This window comes from Anabas testudineus, chromosome 6 (assembly GCF_900324465.2).
Source record: "Anabas testudineus chromosome 6, fAnaTes1.2, whole genome shotgun sequence".
Taxonomy (NCBI): domain Eukaryota; kingdom Metazoa; phylum Chordata; class Actinopteri; order Anabantiformes; family Anabantidae; genus Anabas; species Anabas testudineus.
In genome coordinates this window covers 15,700,134-15,719,567 of record NC_046615.1, presented here as the reverse complement: position 1 = coordinate 15,719,567, position 19,434 = coordinate 15,700,134, and the positions used below count along the sequence as shown (strand labels likewise).

At 38.8% G+C, this 19,434-nt stretch overlaps 2 protein-coding genes across 3 annotated transcripts; both read left to right on the top strand.

Annotated features, from left to right (window-relative positions):
• Positions 1-948: 948 nt before the first annotated feature.
• Positions 949-14,250, top strand: cep152 (centrosomal protein 152). Of its 2 annotated transcripts, none has more exons than XM_026365565.1 (28): positions 949-1,330; positions 1,662-1,758; positions 3,367-3,476; positions 3,584-3,644; positions 3,820-4,092; positions 4,471-4,627; positions 5,366-5,506; positions 6,101-6,240; positions 6,531-6,731; positions 6,830-6,977; positions 7,151-7,242; positions 7,355-7,518; positions 7,677-7,878; positions 8,158-8,262; positions 8,366-8,496; positions 8,594-8,722; positions 8,812-8,932; positions 9,051-9,236; positions 9,334-9,600; positions 9,844-9,975; positions 10,073-10,726; positions 10,986-11,061; positions 11,206-11,370; positions 11,487-11,571; positions 11,934-12,013; positions 12,270-12,426; positions 12,513-12,616; positions 12,705-14,250. In XM_026365565.1, exons 2-28 carry the CDS (start codon positions 1,672-1,674, stop codon positions 13,508-13,510), a joined length of 4,974 nt encoding a protein of 1,657 aa, XP_026221350.1. In that variant the 5' UTR covers positions 949-1,330; positions 1,662-1,671; the 3' UTR covers positions 13,511-14,250. The 2 variants fall into 2 exon arrangements, with proteins under 2 accessions (XP_026221350.1, XP_026221349.1); XM_026365564.1 differs by having other exon boundaries at positions 12,702-14,250.
• Positions 14,251-15,026: 776 nt separating this feature from the next.
• Positions 15,027-19,280, top strand: LOC113165812 (very long-chain acyl-CoA synthetase-like). The gene is made up of 10 exons (XM_026365567.2): positions 15,027-15,560; positions 16,276-16,485; positions 16,572-16,727; positions 16,808-16,932; positions 17,016-17,210; positions 17,307-17,397; positions 17,504-17,702; positions 17,778-17,875; positions 18,464-18,594; positions 18,689-19,280. Exons 1-10 carry the CDS (start codon positions 15,101-15,103, stop codon positions 18,863-18,865), a joined length of 1,842 nt encoding a protein of 613 aa, XP_026221352.1. The 5' UTR covers positions 15,027-15,100; the 3' UTR covers positions 18,866-19,280.
• The last annotated feature ends 154 nt before the right edge of the window (positions 19,281-19,434 follow it).

Genomic DNA, 19,434 nt, shown 5'->3' with positions numbered 1-19,434 from the left:
TACAGTAGGCTATATCACCTATATAAAAGAGTGAAAGCTACTGATTGAATTACAGAATTTAACTTTATAATGGACTTAACTTCTCTTATCCTATTCCTGTATGATGGCTGTAATTAAGACATATAATTGCAGTGTAATAATAAAACACAAATGTAAACATTTCTCTTTTTCATTTTCTGTTGTGGTTAAGCTTAACAATTAATTGGCAATATTTTATTCTTTTAAAGTTAGAATGTCTTGTTTATATGATGATTTTACCTCATAATTAGATCTTTATACTTATACACTGCAGGACACAACACACAGTCATGTCATTATCGCTTGTGTAAAGCTGCTTTGTGACAATGTCAATTATAAAACGCGCTATACAAATAAATTGAATTGATTTTTTATAGAATTTTTCTATAAAATAGAAACATATACAAATGTTACATATTTTAAGATCTTAGCAAGTTGCTGTATTTATGTATCAATGGCTTTCACAAGCAAAGCACACGATGTGCTTATTAGGCCACACAACTAAAGTAGCTATGCACTTCTTGTGTTAACATGTGTAACATCAATTGTTACATTAACATTTCTGTAACATTTCTTATCTTTCCTTCCACCTTCGATAATTATTTTAGTTTTATTGGATAAAAAAGGATTTACACCAGTGCAGACTACACTACCCATAATCCCATAAAAGCTGTTACCATGGAGATATGTTTAGCTCCCCATTTCCGAGATTGGCACAGCTTGGCAATAATGTTTATAAAGTCGATTATATCATGCACGCTTTGCTACAAAGAATTGATATTAAAGTTTTGAATAAGTATTTTAGTGAAACACTGTCCGTACGGTGAAATACGACGCTCGGTACCGTCGGTAACCGTTTTCCAATGAGAACATCGGCGGCTTGGCGCTGCTAATGCGCGCGACTTTTTAAAGTGGGCGAGTCTTCTTCTCTTAAAGAGGCCGATCGTTAGCCGCGGTGTTAGCTCCGGTGTTAGCTCCGGTGTTAGCTTTGTACCTCACAAAGTTTACCGTTTGGTCACATGCACGCAAACTAGCGTTAAACTGTCTTATTAGCAAACAAACTCACATCTTCGATCAAACGTATTTTGCGTAGCTTGTTCAAACTATGACTTGGTCGGTTTTTATGTCTGTCGGGCTCATTGTTGCTAAGGTAAGCAACCATGGGCAGGCTACCGTTAGCTAGCAGGAGTTCTCTGTAATGTAAACAGTAATGAGGTTAACGTTAGCTGTTCATTCACATTAGCACTGCTCAGATAAGGAGAAAGTAAAGTTATAAATGACAAAAGACACGTCTGTGGCATTTTACCAGAAGGTAAGTGTAAGCTATATTTTTTGTTTTCATTGGCTGATATGAGTGCGGCAGTAACAGAACTTTAAGCTAACTTGTGTTCATGTATTTAGCATTAAAGTTAGAATCCAAAGCTCTAAGTTGTTTTTTTTGTCTGTTTCTTATTATGAACCAAAGTTTAACCCTGAACGCAGTCACTGATGCCTAGTGATGCTTTACTTGACTCTAACATTACTATAGTCATCTTTGTTTTAATATATAAACCTCATTAAGATAGGGCGTAGTTAAATGTTTATTGTTGTTGTTGTCGTCGTCATTTTCTCCCATTAAGTTTTTTTTGTGTCACTTTCCTTAGGTTGTGCATCATGTCTATTGATTTTGACAGTGCTGCTCTTCAAACCCAGCATGAAGAAGAAGAATATGACCAAGAGGACTATGCAAGAGAACAAGAGGTATAAGAAACGTAGCTACAGCACTGGAAAGTTGTTCGCATAATTATTTAAAAGAAAAAACACTAGAATATGTGCTTTTTTCTAAGCATTATTAGTCTCTGCTGTAGTGATATTATTATCACAGATACACATCAATTATGCATATTCATTAAGAACAGTGGTGGTTTGGACCATGTTTGTATGTTTAGCAAACTGTCATACTTCCTTTTTAAACCTTAAGTTTGTCCAGTTCTGGTTTGTTTAGTTAGAATTTTTGGTTGGGGAAGCTCGGAGGCGTTCACTGTTTGAATTTCACAAGCACTCTCACTCACTCAGCTAGACAGGCATGCTGGGTTATTAGGGTTATTCCTCCCGCCTACAATCTGTTTCACCATGAGCAGATGCTATAATTGGCTCAAGAAAAAAAAAAAGCCTCCTTCCAGGTGTGTCACACTGAAACCAGCCCTGTGATTTCCCTACTTTCTCACTATTTAGGTTACCTTGTTTCAGTTCTTGACTCATACTTGAATTGAGTAAGCATGGAGAAACTGCCACTGAATATTTTGTCAGTGGGTTGCAGCACTCAGATGAATGGGAATGTTCAATTTTTAAATGGATTATAACTGCGTCTCTGAGGATTTTTCGAGCATATTTTACCTTTGTTATAGCCAATTTATTACATGCAAGTTGGACAAGTGGGAAAGGTTTGCCACCAGTAATTAGACTGTTTCTGCCCCAGTTAACCTTGCTATATATTTAGTCTAAACAATGGAGTTCTTTGGGAGCGAACTGCAGCAATACCGCAGGGAGCTGACAACATGCCAGACACGTTTTGGATGTTTCTCACAGAAGGTCTTCTCTGCAGAAAGATTAGGCTAGGAGGTTGTCGTGTGGCTTTACAGCTGAAGTGCAAGTTCCTTTTAAAATCGTGTTCAATGTGCAAGCGGGATAATATGGGTCCTTCTGTTGTGGACACATTGGAGGATTTGAGGAATATTCAGCAGTCCTTGTGGGAAGTAAGTCCGGCTGGTTCTGCTTGCTCCATCAAACATTGTTGGTTTTTTAAGCAAGTCTGGTCTGTCTGTGCATTATTGTTTTTGCAACACAGAAAGCCAAGATATATTTACATATCAAATATGTGGAATAGAGCTTTATTTTAGTAGGGCTGCATCTTACTTTTATCACTATTTAATTTTAACTTGATATAGTGATAAGTATATAAGTGTCAAATCTTGTTGATAAATGACTTTTGATTATTGATTATATTCATGATGAATTTTCTGTCCATAAACTAATTGATTAATCAATTCAGCTCAATTTCAAGTATGGGATATAAATACAGAAAATTATACACATTACAACAACTATAACCAAACAAAATGTTTTGTGTCAGCTGCACTGAACCTTGTGCCTTTTATTTATTTTTATATTTACCTGTTTCCACAATACTGTGTGATGCATCATTTTGAAGCAAAACTCTATAATCCTGCCTCCCAGCAGATTCTGTTTCTCAGGCTATAAGTTATTACTCCTCTGTCATGTGTTCTTTTTCTTTTGAATCTGTGGGACTTTATAACTTGGTCACGGAGCAACGTTAGTGACTCATTTCCATGTGCTGTTTTTCCATAGCTGCACAAATTGCTCACAGACCTGCCCGATGACATGCTGGAGGACAGCAGAGACTCCTCCTCCCCAGAACTGGAGTACTCCACCTGCAGCAATAAAAACATTGGCAACAGGTAAACACATTTGTGACTTGAGAAATTTGGGTGTGGTAGATGTATAGATACATATAGATGCCATGACTGCATTGACTATTATGATTTGTTTTTCTTTCTCTACTCAGTCCACAGTCAACATGGACTCAGCAATGGTCTGATCATTCCAAGCCAATCTCTCATGAACAGGTATGGTGTTAACTTTCACTGATATGCATATACTGTAGTAAAAAAATAGATTTTTTTTGTGTGTTTTGCTTCTAAAGAAAAAATATCACTCTTAGTCTATTCTACTAATGTCAATGTTTCTCTGAAGGGTTATGAAGTTGACTATAATCACTGTTTTAATGATTATGCTTATCAGGTTGGAGCTGTTCAGGTCAATGGACATCAGAGTCACTCCCACAGTCAACCTCTTCCTCACACCTGGAACCAGGATCATCCATTCACCCAGGGAGATAATACATACACTAGCATGGGCACAGACCATTCTACAGAGACTAATGATTTCTCCACAGATGAGTATGAGTCTAAGCCATACCCCCAAGGAAACAATAACCATATGCAATATAACAGAGGAGGAGGACAGGGGGATAAGCAAAACCATGGGGACCATAACTGCAGAAATCATTTTGAAGTGAGTAACAACAGGGTCCTGGATTTTTAAAGAAGTATTTGGTGGTTCATTGCAGTGACTTGTTTTGGAAAGTTTCACAAGAGCATAAGATTTCTGTCCAATAATAACAGGAACAAATATACAAAAAGTATATATTTTTAAATATTATGATAATAATGTTTTCTCTTTTTGTTAATTAAAGTTTTTTTTTATATGAAACTCACTTATTTATATAATACTATATTTTTCCATTTCAACAATTCAAAATGAATATTTTGTTTTTTGGCGGTCCGTATTTTGTGCAGTTTTATTGTATATTTGAGGATGATGCAGTATAAAAGTAATAACCAATAATATCTTCATTTCAAGCATACAGTGTTTCTTGTGTTTGATCTTCAGAATTTAAATTCTGCAGCAGGAGATGGAGGTGTCAGTCAATACAAGGTCAGCTACAATCCTCACCATCCTGCTCAGCAGCCCAAGATGTTTCACTCTCAGGCTACTCAGCAAGGTCAATTTGACCATCTGCAAAGAGAATTTCTTGATTCAACGCAGCGTGAGTTTGTTCTTTATTTAGTTGCTGGTTTAATGTTAATGGCTTCACTGTAATCATTGTGCAGTGATCTTTTTACAGCAAAATTGCTAAATTGGCTGGGCAAATTGGTGCGACTCACTTGAACTGATTTGCTCAGCCAATTTAGTAATTTACTGAATTTAAAGTGTTTGTTTGTTTACAGCAGCTGTTTTTTTTTTTTTTTTTTTAAGTGCCATTGAGCGCTACACTCTTAACTCAGCAATACTCCACTGTAGCGTCACTGCGGACGATAGAGCCAACATTACGATGTTATTGACTGAGAGAGGCTGACAACGTTGACTAATTAAAAATAATGAGCTGCATAGCATGGATTGAAATCATGAACCTTATCACAGTTTAGTGGTTTTTCACATCAACAGAGTTCAGTTTTACCAATGAGATCCTTCAGGTTCAAACAGATGTACTTGAGCTACTGCAGAATCATGTTTTAGGTCTGTTTATGCAGAAACAGGGACATTTTTAAAAGCGTTTAACCCCCACTATATCTGTGTCTATCCTGTGTATCAGTGGCCTTATTAATTACATTTAATTGGATTGGGTTATTTATTACAGTTGCAGCACTTCTTAAACAAAACCTCAAATAATTTTACGAAATGACCTGTTCAATTACCGTAAATACTGAGTTAAAATGTCTTCATACTGTTTAATTATATGGTAAATTATTAAAGTTTTGAATATAAATTTTGTTCTGTGTTGCAGAAACTGCTGATGGGGAGCAGCTTGCCCAATTGCAGATTTTATACAAAGCTCAGCAGAGGCAAATTGAAGACTTGGAGCGAAAACTGGAAGATTCGAGGCGTAAAATGAGATATGTCGAGCACCAGTTTGCAATCGTTAAAGGTATGTTTTACTCAGTTTTTACTCTCAATGAGGCGAGTAGGAATCATCTACTTCCTTCATTGCAGTATATAGACTTAAATATTGTATACTGTGTCTGTGATATTATTATATTAATGTATATTAATAATGCATATACTTATATGCGTTTTAGAGCCAAGACTGGTGTTTACTGAAACTTTGCATGAATAAATTATTTATGGTTGTCTGGTAGATCTTCAAATGATAGTGCCTCACTATGTGTGACCTTGATGGTGTTTGACACTTGACATATTAGAAATATGTTGTCTTTTTACTATTATACCAAAACATTACACAATTAAAAACCAAATAAATCATCATTATCAATTTATAGTAACCGATTTATGGAGAGAAATAAAATAGATGTCTTCGTAGTTGTATACTGTAGTATGGGATATAAATACAGAAAATTATACACATTACAACTGTAGTTGTATGTACATCTGCCCCCTTGTGGCTGGTTCTTACCAGCCACAAGGGGGCTTCTTTGCACTATCTACAGAAACAACCGATCTTTGCATGTCCTTGTTCTTTCTGGATCCATTAAAATGTTATGTAATGTTTTGTGATTTATAGATGAAAAGGATGGCTTAACAGTAAGTCTAAAAGAATCGAGTAGATTGGTTGAAGAGGCCAAAGACAGAGAGGCTCAAATGCAAAACAAAGTGAGGGCAATGGAGCAGCAAATACTAGTCCTGAATGAGAGAGACCAGGAGGTAAGTTCTGTGTGAAGCATATATGGTATACCTCTAATCAAGGAGGAACATAATAACAAATAATAACAAAAGACCATTTTCATAAGGCAGTAATCTTTTGCAAATTTTAATATAGTGTCAGATTATTTTCATTATATAAATAACAGAAATGCCTCCTTACAATTATATACAGTGCACTTAAAAAGACAGATCTAAAGATTTTCTACTTGTGTTACTTACTGAAACATATCTACAATAAAACCTTTGATATGATCTGTGTATACAGTAGTCTTACTGTAATTTGTTTGCAGAACAAGAAAAAGCAGATGATTGCAGATGCTGCAGTAGACAGCATGAAGCAGCATATGTTGGAGCTTTGTCGTTCTGACACCCTGTCCAGAGCACGGGAGCAGCATGACAGGGACCTTGTCATCATGAAGGAGCAGCATGAGGCTGCACTGTTGGCCCTGCAACAGGAGCTTGACTCGACCTCTCAGGCACTGAACGAACAGGTTTGTGGTTCATCTTGTCACAGGATGAAGCAGTGGAAACAGATTAAAATGTTGTGTCATATATATGTTTATGGTGAAGTTCTTTTTGTTGCTTCCAGATTGATATTGGTCAGAGGTTACAAGAGCAGGTGAAGCAACTAGAGCGCCAAAGAGAAGAAGAGCAACTGGAGAGAGCCAGAGTTGTCAATGCCCTCACTCAGCGTCTGGAGGAGACTCAACAGCAATGTGCCAAGCTGCTGCAGACAAGTGAGTGAATGTGGAATATAGGTATATTTTTAACTTTTATGTATTTTTTCTTCTTCTGTTGGGGAAGAAATCACAAAATATAACTTTTGTGCACACGTGTTTCATGTTTATGAAATGTTTCATAATATCTAAATTATTGTTTCTGCTTTGCTGTCGTTCTTTTTTTCCTTCAGGTTCTGTGCAGGAGATGAGTCAGATACAAATCAAACTGCAACAGGCTCAATCAGCCAAGGCACTGAGTGAAAACATGAACAAAGTCTTACAGGTTTGTTCTCTGATGTTACTGCTCCAGAATGGAACCACAATGAAAATGTTTTTACTGATGAACTGCTTAATCTTTAGATTAAATAAATAAATATTTTATTGTTGTTCTAAAGGAGGATCTGGCTGATTTGAAGGAGCAAATCACTCTGTATGAATCCTCTGTGAAACACGGAGTCATTACGCTTGACCTGAGCAGTGACTGGGAGAGCCAACTGTCTGAATCCTGCATGGATTTAGGATTAAAGAAAACAAACAGGAAAAATGGCACACTTCACAGGTACACCAGTGATTATAGAACAAACTAAATGTCATCATGTCTCTTTGCACTATGTCTGTGTACTTCTTTTTATTGAGTGTCAGTTTATACTGTGACCCTTGCCAACAAATGTCTACTTTAAGATCATCACTCCTATCAAAATCTGTCTGTTTCATTAGCACTGCCCTGGCTCACCTGTCAGACTCCAAGCTGCCAAAGGATGAGGCGTTACAGCTGCTGCGAGTAGAGATGCAGCGCTGCCTGGCTAGTCTGAAGGGGAAGCGACAGAAGATCAGTCAGCTGCAGGAGGAGCTCCAAAACTGTCAGAGCCAAGTAAATGAACTGCAGACCCAGTTAGATGAAGCCAAGCTCAGCTCTTCGGTGAGGAACCATTTAACACTGTAGTGGTGCACACTGTCTATTTTTCAAATTAAAACAAGTTTTCATGTTGGTTCTGGTAGACAGTAAAACTTTTAAAACTGGTTATACATGTTATATTAAATTATTATTAATATCATTGTTAATAAAGTGTTTCTCTAACTATAAGTTTTAAAAGGTGTTGGGAAAACTACTGACTTGTGTTACCAGAGCACAATATATGGCCCTAATGCAAAAGTTTTAAGAATATTTGTTTATTTATTTTGTATTTTATGTTTGTAGGTCAGGGAGACCAGCCAGATAAAACAACTAGACATGACTGGAGAGCCTAAGAAGGAACTGATAAGGCTACAGGAAGATAAACAACGCTTGAAACAACAAGTGGAGGTTGGTTTAAACAAGAATGAAACTAATTAAACATATCACATTAGTCATGGTCTTTGTTTTAGGACTAAATATTTAAACTTCTTTTTTTCTGTCCCAATTATAGCTGCTAGAGAAGAAGAATAAGGAGCTGAAACAGAATGAGGAAAAGGTGAGGTTTGCAAACTCAGAGCTGTGCACCAAGATGAGGGAGATGATCCAGGAGCTGGATCAGGAGAAGCAGGAGGCTGCTGAGAGGTAAGGCATGTAGGAGCTTATAAGACTTTACATATACAATATACACTATACAATATACGTAAGGTTTTACATATACAATTCTTTTTTCTTCATGAAGATCTGAACGGATTAATCAGCAGTATAGGGATGATGTGGTGAACCGCGTCAGAACAGAGCTCCTTTTGGAACACAATGCTCAGGTTGAACAGCTTACTGCGCAGCACCAGCAGGAAGTCCAACAGTTACAGTGAGTCCTCAGCACCTGTCACGGAGTTTAAGTTTAGTTGCATGAAATCCTTTGCACCTTGTTTACAGTGTTTTATGATTTCTACACAGGACCCAACTGTCTGAGGCCAATGATAAAATGTTGGCTGTGCAAGAGTGTTACATATCTGTCTGCAAGGAGAAGGACTTCCTCGAAGAAAAAATGTCCCATAGGGAAATGGAGGAAAATGAGGTGTGTGTGTGTGTACATATTATTATTAGTTTTATAAATCCTCATTTAAGTAGATTGTGTTTTGTAGTGTTTGCCTGATAGATTTTCCACTTGATATTCTGCTTGTTCTTTTTGCCAGCCAAAAATGAAGGAAGAGAGTAGTTTAGTTGTGGAAAAGCTGAAGGCTGAGCTCGAGGCTCAGCATCAGGCTTCAATAACCCAGCTCCAAGCTCTCTGGTCCAAAGAGAAGCAGGCTGAGATGCAGCAGCAGGTGAACTCTGAAGTAGCCTCAGCCAAGGCCAGATGGAAGGAGGAACTGCAAAAGGTATTATGTCCCAAAATGACTGTGTCATTTTGTCAAGTTTCTAAAGGTGATTTAATGTTTCAACAGGTTGACTGATTTTTTTTCTGTCTTTGCACAGATGGAGGCGATCTGGAACCAAAGGCTCGAGGAGGCTGTGCGGGAGAAATGCAAAGAGACTGCTGAGGCGACCTGTCAGACAGACACCTGTAAGATAGAGGACAGCATTGCAACAATTTCTGCTGAGGAGCTGGACTCCAGGCTTAGTGCCCAGAAACAGCAGCTCCTACTGGAAGCTGACAAAGTCAAATGTAAAGCTGTGGAGGAAGCCAAGAAACAAGCTCAAAGGGACCTTCACGAGAAACATCTTGAGGTCATGGCTGAACATGTGAGTAGGTTTTCATTCAGCACACACCTTCCTGTGAGCAAATATTCTTAGTCTTGCTGTAATCTCATTTTTGCATGGAAACCACCATTTACTTACACTAAGCTTGCCAAAGCAAATTTCTACACTACGGTGTTTTAATTTTTTTCAAACCGTCATTGCTCCATGATAAGTCCTCTGACTGACTCTTCAGGCCTTCATTATTTGAAAGGGTCAAATTTAAAAAATAATATTTAATTGTTACAGGTTGAAGGTGCAGTGACCAGGGCCTATAATCGCTGGATTGAAGATTTGACATCATTACCAGAATACCAAGCTGCTGTCCAAGCAGAAAGAGAGAAATGGGAAGAACTACAAGAGAAACACATAGAACAGCAGGTATGACGGGGTTTTATCTTTATCGATTTCTAAATTGTCACTTTTATCAATTGGCCTCTGTTCTTATCATAATGTAAATGTTAAATATATATTTCAGGTCTCCCAGGCCCTGAGGGAAGCAGAGGAGCAGTGGAACAAAAAACACAAGAACCAGCTGGAGGAGCAGAACTCTGGAGCATCGCAGGTGGAAGAACTCCAAGAGGAGGTGGCAACTCTTCAGAGTCAGTTGGACCAAGTGAGGAGAGAGCAAGCTGCCCTGCTGAAGGCTGAGCTGGCTGCAGCCAGAGCAGCATGGAACCGAGACAAACAGCAAGAGATTTCCATCATTCAGATTCGCAGTGAGCAGGTGTATCAAACCAAGCTGCACGAGCAACGCAAGAAGCTGGAGCAGACTCTACAGGAGGTCAGAGAGGATGTCAACCTCCAGAAGAAGGAGCTGCTCCTGCAGTTGGAGGCCAAGCTTCAGCAGACTGTGAAAGCCCGAGAAGAGGAGTGGAGATGTCAGAGTACAGAGAGGGAGCAGACCCTGAGGCAGCAGATGAAGGATGACCTATTGGTAGAGCTTCAGACTGGACTAGCGGAAGTCCAAGAACGACTTGTCAGAGATCTCAAAACAGATCAGCAGGGCACTGAAGACACAAGGAGGATAAGTGAGGCCACATCAGAAAGCACAGTTACTCACATCATTCAAACTTCATGCAGAGACATAGTTAACAGAGCAGTATCCCATGCCAAGAAGGAGTGGAAGAAAGTGAGTTATTTTATTATCCATTGTCTAAAGATAAAAGACTTTACCTGTTAATGATTTATGAAGACGTACTCTGCTGAATCATTGATTTACTGAGTCTGAAGAAGACAAAGGTTAGAGTGTTGCAAAACAAGGATTACTGCCAGTAGTTAAGGCTGTTTATGGTTTGTCCGAATGTACCATCTAAATGTTAGTGTCTCTGAAGTTATGCGATATTTAAGTTACTTTTCCTTCCTTATGATTGTATTTGTATTTCTCTTAGATCAGTGAGGAGACACTGAGCCGTGCGTTAAAAGAAACGCAGGAACAACATGAAAGAGAAATGAACAAAATGCAAAGTATGTAAAAGATTTTTCCTCATATCTTATATTATCTCTTCTCTTAAAATGCCATTGCAAAAATGTTCTATTTAAATCCATATGACATGCAGTATTAATATATTGGAATACACAGTAGTTGATTTTAATGTCCAATGTTCCCAGGCTTTCTGTCCCAGAAGGAGCAGGATTGCTGCAGGAAGGAGTGCACTGAGAATTTAAGTAAGATGCAGAAGAAGAACCAGGAACTGCAGAAAAACTTGCAGAAAGCATGTCGGCATCTTCAGCACAGTGTCCGAGAGCACAAAACCAGCGTGCAGCATCTCAAAGGTAAATTGAATTGAATTATTGAATACATTTAAAGTGTTTCTCTAACTAAGTGTTCTTTACACTTACCCAATTTACACTGCATCTGTGCTGATAAAATTCCCCACTGTTCATTATAGCCGAGCATGAAAGCATCTTACAAAAGACAAAGGAGGAACATCTGCAACAGGTGGAAGAAGTAAAGAGAGCCAAACAGTCATCGGGGTTTGTGTTGTCTCTATCTTTTCTTTCTAGTTTAGTCCAGTTAAATGCCATTTTGTTATTTAGTTTCACAGGTGCATTCGAAATATAGGATAAACAAACCATGGTGTATTTTTTTTTATGCCAAATACTCTTCCATCTCTCTTGCTTTGTTAATCAAGATGCCGTCATATTTATTTTTTTATCAAAAGAAATGTTACAGATTTTGGCATCTAATCACATTATATCAAATTAAGTGAAGCAGTGGTAATAACTACAGATGAATTTTCTAGCAATTGATTAATCATCTAGCAGGATGAAAGCTGTAGTTATAACAATGAATTTTAATAAAATAATGCCAACCAACTTAATGGTCTTACTTACAGGCGTTCTGATCAACAAAATCTTCAGAAAGGTCTCGAGGAGATGAAGCAACAATACTTGATGACTGTGGAAAAAATCAGAGGTTAGTAAAAAAGCCGTTTTTTGACACCTGTGTAGATTTAAAATATTCTCTATTTGGGGCGCCTAAAAAAAATCAACTTTGTGCATTTTGTGCCCCTGGAGGGAGGGATTGAGACATATTGCACATTTGTGCCTGTTGTGTCCACATTGAGGCCGGTTTGCATTTTCAGATGCAAATTCATCAAACCTCACCAAATCAGTTTCTCCTGCATGTAAACAACAGACTGTTACTGTCTGTACTGTGTTTATTATGGCAGGAGATATGCTACGTTACCTCCAGGAGAGTCGAGAGCGCGCTGCAGAAATGATCCGCATGGAGGTGCAGAGGGAGAGACAGGACACTGCTAGAAAGATGCGACGCTATTACCTTACCTGTCTGCAGGAGTTACTGGAGGATGGAGGAAAAACTACAGGGCAAGAGACCATACTTGTCTTAAACTTGTTTGCTTGCTTCATCATGTTTCCTCAGGCTCATTGTATTGATCTGACTGTTTCAGCAGGGCTGAAAAGAAAATAATGAATGCTGCAAGCAAGCTAGCAGCCATGGCTAAAGTCCTGGAGACGCCTATTAAAAGTAAATCTGGAAAGAACTACAGTTTACCAAGTAAGTCCTGTTGTCGAACTGCTTCTACAATGGTTTTTGTTTTGTTTATTGAAATATCAATTAGTGGATCTGTGTTTTGTACCAGCAGATTGTTCGATACCTGTGTCCACCGCTGGGTGCCTTCCAGGTAGAGCCGCAGGTGCCACTAACAACCTGCCCACACTAACTGAACTTCTCGACATCACTCCAGAGGAGAGATCCCACAAGGAGAAGACTTTGGTTGATTCAAAGCAGACACCAGCAAGGACTAAACATTTAAACCTCCAGGACATTTCTCGGAAAGAGGAGGCCTCAGCGGACGCAGGGATGAAACCTCAAACCTCTGTTCACACACACCTTCGTTCGCAAAAACCTCTTCAAAAGATTTCTCCTCCATCCCAGGTGGATGTGTTCAGTGTTTCTGTGAGGAGTAAGAGCAGGGAGCTGCACCTGCCGGGAGGATTCCACAACAGTGTAGACAACCACCTGGACTCAGAGCAACAGGGAAAATATTTCCTCACTCAGGAGGCTCCTGTCAGAGATGAGAAGCAGACGGACTGGAGCATGACCAATAGTGACTTTAGCTTCCAAGTCCCCAGACTCTCTTACTCAGGGAGGAAAGTAGAACCAGTGAAGCCATTTTCTGTCTCTGCTGCATTAACCAGTGACTTCGGAGACTTTGGTGGCCTTACTCCGAATGTGTCCGACTTAACGGTTTATAATGAGATTGCAAAGAAGACACCTCATGCTGACACTTTGGACTTTCCCAGTGCAAAGATGAGTGGAGAGAGAGAGCCCACTCCTGGGTCTGAGGGTGAGAAGCAGCAGGCCGTTTGTTCCAGGCCTCTGTTCTCTGAGTTGAGACAGCGCCAACAGGACAGCGGATTTGACAGTCCGTTCTACCAACAAAAGTGAAGGGCAGGTATGAGGTGAAGTAGGACGACTGTAACCTACTTGATGAATTCAGTTATCATATAAAATGGTGCCTTTAATGCAGTGTATGAAGTTTACACGATGTAGAAGATAGTTGATTATTATTGTTAAAGGAATAGTTTTACATATTGGAATATGCACTTGTTGTTTGTTTTCTTATCACAAGTTCGATGAGAAAATCTAAATTACTCTCATGTATGAAAAATGAAAGCACCAAGACTGCAAATCGTATTTGTTTAATCTGCATAAAACCAGCAAATAGTGGCCTACGCACTAAATAATTTTCAGCAGGTCTCCAGCAGAGACAAGTTACTGCTCTCAGACAGGAAATCTGCTAAACAAATTCAAAGTTTAGTTTATTTACCTTTTCTTGACTAATTTCTTGGATAAAAAAAAAAAAAAAAAGACAACATTTAATCAAACAAGGTTTGTTTCTTTGCTGTAGAGATGCTGTTTCGTGGGACCTCCTTACCTTCAGTGCCTTCAGAGTTGTGCTGGGAACAGCTTCTTAGTGGTGCTGACATTATTTATCTGTTGAAACGAAGCAAGTGTATTGCCCCAAATTGTCAAACTACTGCTTTAAACATGGTTTGTTCCATTTCATACCTCTGTTGTGGAGCAGAGCAACAGCAGAAGCCAACACAGATTATTATTATTTTTTACTACTGTCACTATTTCAGAGTGTTTCTTTTTATATTTCCTATAATTTTAGTGATGTATGCTGTGTATAGATTATGAATGTTTTTATATATATATATTTCTTTATAATTTTAATAAATCTTTATAAAGAAATAATTTGTCAAAACATCTGAACTTCACTGGCAAGTCAGACATGGTCTAAAAAAAAGTGTAGTTTACATAAGTTATATGTACACAGACAGGATTAGTAACTAAGGTCCAGTTTTACCAGCAGCTGTTTCTACACCAACACACTAGGTTAATGTTTTATGCTATATAGTTTTTTACCTTTTGAATATTTGTCGAACAAATCTGAACTCGTTTTGAACGTTCACAGTATCAACAGCATAAAACTCATTACTCTCTAAACAAGGTTTTTTAGAGGAGTACATCTACTGTTATACTTTAAATACATGTTTTATTTTGTTTTTATAGTGCTTGAGTTAAGATTTTGAAGTTCCCTTTGTGCTGGAACTGTTGAGTATTGAGTGTGTGTACTTCTACCACCTCTGGTGTTTTTAGTGCTACTTTTAAAAACTATTAGATTATAAGTTGGACAAAAGAAGCACGATGCATTTGTCTTTTTTTAATATCAATGCAGTAGTTTCAGATATTTACACTGAACAGCTTCTTGTTCTTGATTTCATGTGCTGTGCTTTATTGTGGCTGGTGAACTTTTCCAGCTCCCTGTGTGTGTGTGTGTGTGTGTGTGTGTGTGTGTGTGTGTGTGTGTGTGTGTGTGTGTGTGTGTGTGTGTGTGTGTGTGTGTGTGTGTGTGTGTGTGTGTGTGTGTGTGTGTTCCTCCTCCTCCTCCTCCTCGCAGAGACTATAAAACCTCAGTTGACCCAGACATGTATCACACATGCAGGTGACTGAAGTCCATCTCGGATAAACATGATCCTGTGGACGCTGCTTCCAGCTGTGATTTTTCTTGCTCTGTTCTACCTCTTCCCTCACTTTGTCCAGGATGTCCAGTACGTGCTGGCTAAACTCAAATTAAGGCGCCGTATGTTAAAATACATGCAGAGTAATTACACCATCCTGGACAGGTTTTTAGACGGTGTGAAGACGCAGCCACACAAACCTTTAGTTCATTTTAAAGATGAAACGTTTTCTTACAAGGACGCCGACGAACTCAGCAGCAAAGCAGCCAGAGTGTTTCTGCAGGACGGCCTCGTTAAAGCCGGCGACACGGTGGCGCTGTTCCTCGGGAACGAGCCCACCTTCCTGTGGCTGTGGCTGGGTTTGGTGAAGCTCGGATGTCCCGTCGCTTTTCTCAACTGCAACATCAGATCCAAGTCTCTGCTGCACTGCTTCAACTGCAGCGGAGCCAAAACCCTGGTGGCAGGAGCAGGTCAGAGTTCAATCCAACTCACTTAGTTACTTTATGCAGATGCAGTGCAAGAATGTAATGGTTAATATCAGCTTCACCTTGATACCATTTAAAATATATTTTTATTAATCTTGTATCTCTGTATTGTTAGTGAACTCTTGACTGCAGGAATTTGTAATGGGAGTGTTTTTAATCCAACTCGTTTTTGTTTGCTTTGTGTGTTCAGGGTTCAGTTGGTTTCAATTATGTAACTACAGTAACCTCTGCACTTTCTCCTCAGCTCAGCACCCTCACATTAGGAGCTGTTTTTATATCAATAGCAGTGTCAGAAAACTTTTTATTTTTATTTATTTTTTATAAATTATTGTGTAGAGTTGTTCTATTTGCCTTTAGAGAGACTTAGTGAAGTAAAATTAAAATGTGAGAGTTTAATTCTGATTCAGATTAATAAAACATGTTTTTCATCAAGCTATGATATTAAAACGCTTTTTACACATCAATCTATGTCAAAGCATCTAAGACCACTTTATACGTTGCTACATATTGCTGATAATACTTAATGCTATTGCTGATAATACTTAATGCTATATGCATTGACTTGAAAGTCATTATTTAAACTTTCCTGTAATATTACTTTTACTTAATGACTTGAGTAATACTTCCACTTCTTGTGTGCAGTGACCTGCAGCATAACAATAAATATGAAAATACAGATTGCATGTTCTGGCTCTTTCAGAGTTGCAGGATGCTGTGGAGGAGGTCCTGCCCAGTCTGCTGGAGCAGCAGGTCACGGTTTTCATCCTGGCTGACAGTTGTAAAACTGCAGGTGTTCAGAGCTTCAGGGACAAAATGAGCAAGGCCTCGTCTGATCCTCTCCCCAAGGAGTTAAGGTCACATATAACTTTGCAGAGTCCAGTAACCTACATATACACGTCGGGAACCACAGGTGGGCTACTTCAGGTGTTCAGGTTCAGGACAGTAACAGAAAAAGCACAGCTGCACCACAGACATCCTCTGTATTCTCTTTAACAGGTCTCCCTAAAGCAGCAGTGATCACTCATTCCAAACTATGGGCCATGTCGTGGCTTCTGTTTGTAGCAGGAGTGAACTCCAACGATGTGATTTACATTAGTCTCCCTCTTTACCACAGCGTCGGCTTCCTTGGATTCACCGGAGCTATTGACAAGGGTACATTCATATTTCACACAGACTAATTCCACCAACGTGATCCAATCTAAGTTTCTTTATCATCTTGTTGCTGTGTGTAGGTATCACAGTTGCTTTGAAGAGTAAGTTTTCTGCATCTCAGTTCTGGGATGATTGCAGACGATATAATGTCACAGTAATACTGTACATTGGTGAAATTATGCGTTACCTCTGCAACAAACCAAAGGTACGTACTGTACGTCCCAGCACTAACATGTTATTAATAATGTCATGTTGAAGGTGACGTGCTAAACTATTCTCCACTGACAGAAACTCAATGATAAGGATCACAACGTAAGACTTGCGATAGGCAACGGGATCAGAGCAGCTGTTTGGAGCGACTTCATACGCCGATTTGGGAACGTTCAAATCAGAGAGTTTTATGGAGCAACTGAAGCGAACTTTTCTCTACTGAACTATAGCGGCAAGATCGGGGCTGTTGGGCGAGACAGCTTCCTCAACAGGGTACAAATCTTACTCTCTCATTTGACCTTATGAACTAAGAGCTGTAACTTGATAAGTAACTTGATAAACCTGATTGGACCTTTTTTTTTCTTGCAGAAAACTTCTCCATACAGTTTGATCAAATATGACACAGACAAAGGAGAGCCTTTTAGGGATTCATCTGGTTTGTGTATAGAAGCTGCTAAAGGTTTGTAAGTAGTTATTAAGGAACTGGTTATTTTATGCTCTGGTTGCAAATTGAGCTCAGTGTCACTTTACGTTTAATAATTACTTCTCCCATTAACTTTTCTCAGGTGAGCCTGGACTTCTGGTAAGTGAAATAACACCGAGGGCTCCGTTCCTTGGTTATTTAGGAGACTTGAAGCAGACTGAGAAGAAGAGGTTGCACAATGTCTTCAAGAAAGGAGACACGTATATCAACAGTGGTGATCTACTGTACATCGATGAAGATGATTTTATTTACTTTGTCGATCGAGTTGGAGACACGTTCCGGTGAGTTGATGTTTGATAGTTCAGCTTAAAAAGCTGAATTCACAATTTCAATTATTTTTTACACACTGTCCACAGATGGAAAGGTGAGAACGTGGCTACAACGGAGGTGGCTGATGTTATCACGCTCGCTGACTGCATTAAAGATGCAAATGTATATGGAGTTAAAGTGCCAGGTACTTTTACAACCAACAACGTTTTATTTATTAAATGATATTTTCTGCCCACCACAAAAAAGAAGTCCAAACACTGAGATAATAGTTGTTATACACTAATGGATAGATGTAGGTGAAGTTTGAGGCTGTAGACTGAGCAGTGCTGGAGGAGGATATGGGAGAAGGAGGGGTTTCATAACAACAATACTCAGTGGCTAGTGGATCTAAAAGCAGACCACTGCAGGCGGCAAGGATTGAGGCCCAGTAAGGAATTGTTAGAAACACCAGAGGAGCAAAACACTTTCTACTGGTAGATCGAGCAGTCACTCAACCTGTGCACCTCTTGGATTGACTAGAAGAAAGTCTAAGACTTGATGCCTCACATACGGATCCTGGACTGCTTAGAACTGTTCAGGGTGTTAGGGCTTCATCCAAAAGTCAAGGCTCAGAAAATCAACCATAGAGGCCAAATTCAAATCAATCGCCCACGTCACTATTGACTACCCACTATCCAGAATGAAACCAAATGCACCGTTTTAATGAACTTTAAATTGATAAATAGTTTACAGCAGTAAACAGGTGTCTCCTACTTTAACTGTTTCTCTGCAGGTCAGGAGGGGAGGGTGGGGATGGCTGCCGTAGCATTAAGAGACGGGCTGAAGTTTGACTCAGCAGACGTTTTTAAACAGGTTGAAAACCTGCTACCAGCTTATGCGAGGCCACGTTTTTTGAGAATCCAGGTATGCTTACTGCAGGCGTCTAACTTTTTTTTTTTTTTTTTTTTTTACAAAACATTTAGATTGAATTCATTTTTCCTGCTTGTGACTGTTACAGAGTTGCTTGGACGTAACCGGCACATTCAAGCACATGAAGGTGAAGCTGATGGAGGAGGGCTTCAACCCAAATCAAATCGCAGACCCGCTCTACTTTCTGAGTGAAAAAGAAAAGGACTATATCCCTCTTACTCTGGAAATATTTGATTCAGTTACATCAGGAAATATCCAAATTTGAAGTGTCCTCTGTGTTTGAATCTTCATCTGTTTCATCTCCAACAGTATTTTTTATTTAAACTTTCTTTAGAAGATGTTTGATGTCACAATGTCAACAATACGGGAAGAACTTTAGTTTGGTTTTCTCAGCTTTAAACATGAGCTTGAAACGAGCTAAAGTTAATACTTTACAGCTGAAACTGGAAGTATTGCTGAGGTCACACGGAGGTATAAGACTGCATCATCAGTCAACAGGAGGATCTGGCTACGTTTCTACCTAAATCATCTATGGGCCACACGGAGAAAATCAAAACAATCCAAAGAATGAGACTTGGTGATTTATTGAAAAGATGTCTTAACAATGAAAATGATCTGTATTGTATGATCCACACATGATGTAAATATTTAATATTATCCGAAATTAAAAGTCCATCAAACATTTAACATTACTGTTATGAATGATGACAAACTGTTTGTCAATTTAAAAAAAACAAACAAATAAAAACCTTAAACTTACATCCACTTCTTCTCAACTCATTTAAAGAAATCTCTGCTCTGTATAAAATGTATTTGTTTGTGTGTTTTCAAAAT

Bases quoted from the DNA above. Each gene is read 5' to 3' on its own strand.
- cep152 (XM_026365564.1), top strand. From the start codon at position 1,672: ATGTCTATTGATTTTGACAGTGCTGCTCTTCAAACCCAGCATGAAGAA. The intron at 9,237-9,333 runs GTATTATGTCCC...GTCTTTGCACAG, and splicing joins GGAAGGAGGAACTGCAAAAG to ATGGAGGCGATCTGGAACCA. The intron at 11,062-11,205 runs GTATGTAAAAGA...CAATGTTCCCAG, and splicing joins AGAAATGAACAAAATGCAAA to GCTTTCTGTCCCAGAAGGAG.
- LOC113165812 (XM_026365567.2), top strand. From the start codon at position 15,101: ATGATCCTGTGGACGCTGCTTCCAGCTGTGATTTTTCTTGCTCTGTTC. The intron at 16,933-17,015 runs GTACGTACTGTA...CTCCACTGACAG, and splicing joins ACCTCTGCAACAAACCAAAG to AAACTCAATGATAAGGATCA. The intron at 17,398-17,503 runs GTTTGTAAGTAG...AACTTTTCTCAG, and splicing joins GTGTATAGAAGCTGCTAAAG to GTGAGCCTGGACTTCTGGTA.